Source organism: Tupaia chinensis, unplaced genomic scaffold (genome assembly GCF_000334495.1).
Source record: "Tupaia chinensis unplaced genomic scaffold, TupChi_1.0 Scaffold142100_1, whole genome shotgun sequence".
In the NCBI taxonomy this organism is placed as follows: domain Eukaryota; kingdom Metazoa; phylum Chordata; class Mammalia; order Scandentia; family Tupaiidae; genus Tupaia; species Tupaia belangeri.
The window spans coordinates 1,741,190-1,741,939 of NW_006201951.1; the positions used below are offsets into that span (position 1 = coordinate 1,741,190).

The window sequence follows — 750 nt, forward strand, 5'->3', positions numbered from 1 at the left end:
AGCAGGAGGTAGGCTGGGTTGTCATGAAGGTGACCACGGACCAGCTGGAGTACGCTCTGCAGGGCCTCAGGCTGGGGCTGGGCTTTGACCAGCCCACTGGCCAGCAGGGCAGAGGCCCTGTGCTCCAAGGCTTGCTTGTGCAGCAGGAGGTGGGACAGTGCCCGCAGGCTGCCCAGGGCCGGGGGCTGGTAGGGCAGCCTGCTGCCCAGGGGAGGCACGCACACCCCCCGCTGGCCTCGCAGCCACTCCCGTGTGGCCGCTTCGCTCTCCTGAGAAAGCAGACCCAGGTCCAGGGCCCCCTTCTCCATGCTGGGCGGGGGCGGCCTCTCCAGGCTCAGAGGCCCCTGGGGCTCCTGTGTCTCTGAAAGGGACCCTGGAGCCCCTCCCAGAGGAACCCCTGGGCCAGCATCACTGTGATCAGGCAGGTGGTGGGATGAGGGGGACTCGGCCTTATGACGGTCAAGCTGGGACGCCACCACGGGGACAGGTGTCCGCCTGGCCGCACCACTGCCTGCGGCTACAGGATGCCAGGGTGGGGAAGGTGTGGGAAGGACCAGGGGCTCTGTCCTGGCAGGAAGTTCTGATCCCATGTTTGTGTCAGCTGGGGGTTGCTTAGGGCAGCTCAGCCCAGAGGTCACTGGCTGCCCCGCGGGAGCAGGCGGCCCTGTCGGCTGGACAAGGCTCAGCACAGCCGGCACAGGCGCGGGGGGCAGACCCCGGGGTGGGAGCAACCAGGGGACCGGGAGGGGG

General features: G+C 68.8%; 1 protein-coding gene across 1 annotated transcript in view; it reads right to left on the reverse strand.

Annotated features, from left to right (window-relative positions):
- Positions 1-750, reverse strand: part of SNAPC4 (small nuclear RNA activating complex polypeptide 4) — a 24,626-nt gene that overhangs the window by 1,767 nt on the left and 22,109 nt on the right. The window contains 1 exon segment of the mRNA XM_027766261.1: positions 1-750. This exon segment is cut by the window's left edge and continues 22 nt beyond it; it is cut by the window's right edge and continues 661 nt beyond it. Within this exon segment, the coding sequence (XP_027622062.1) occupies positions 1-750 (750 nt within the window).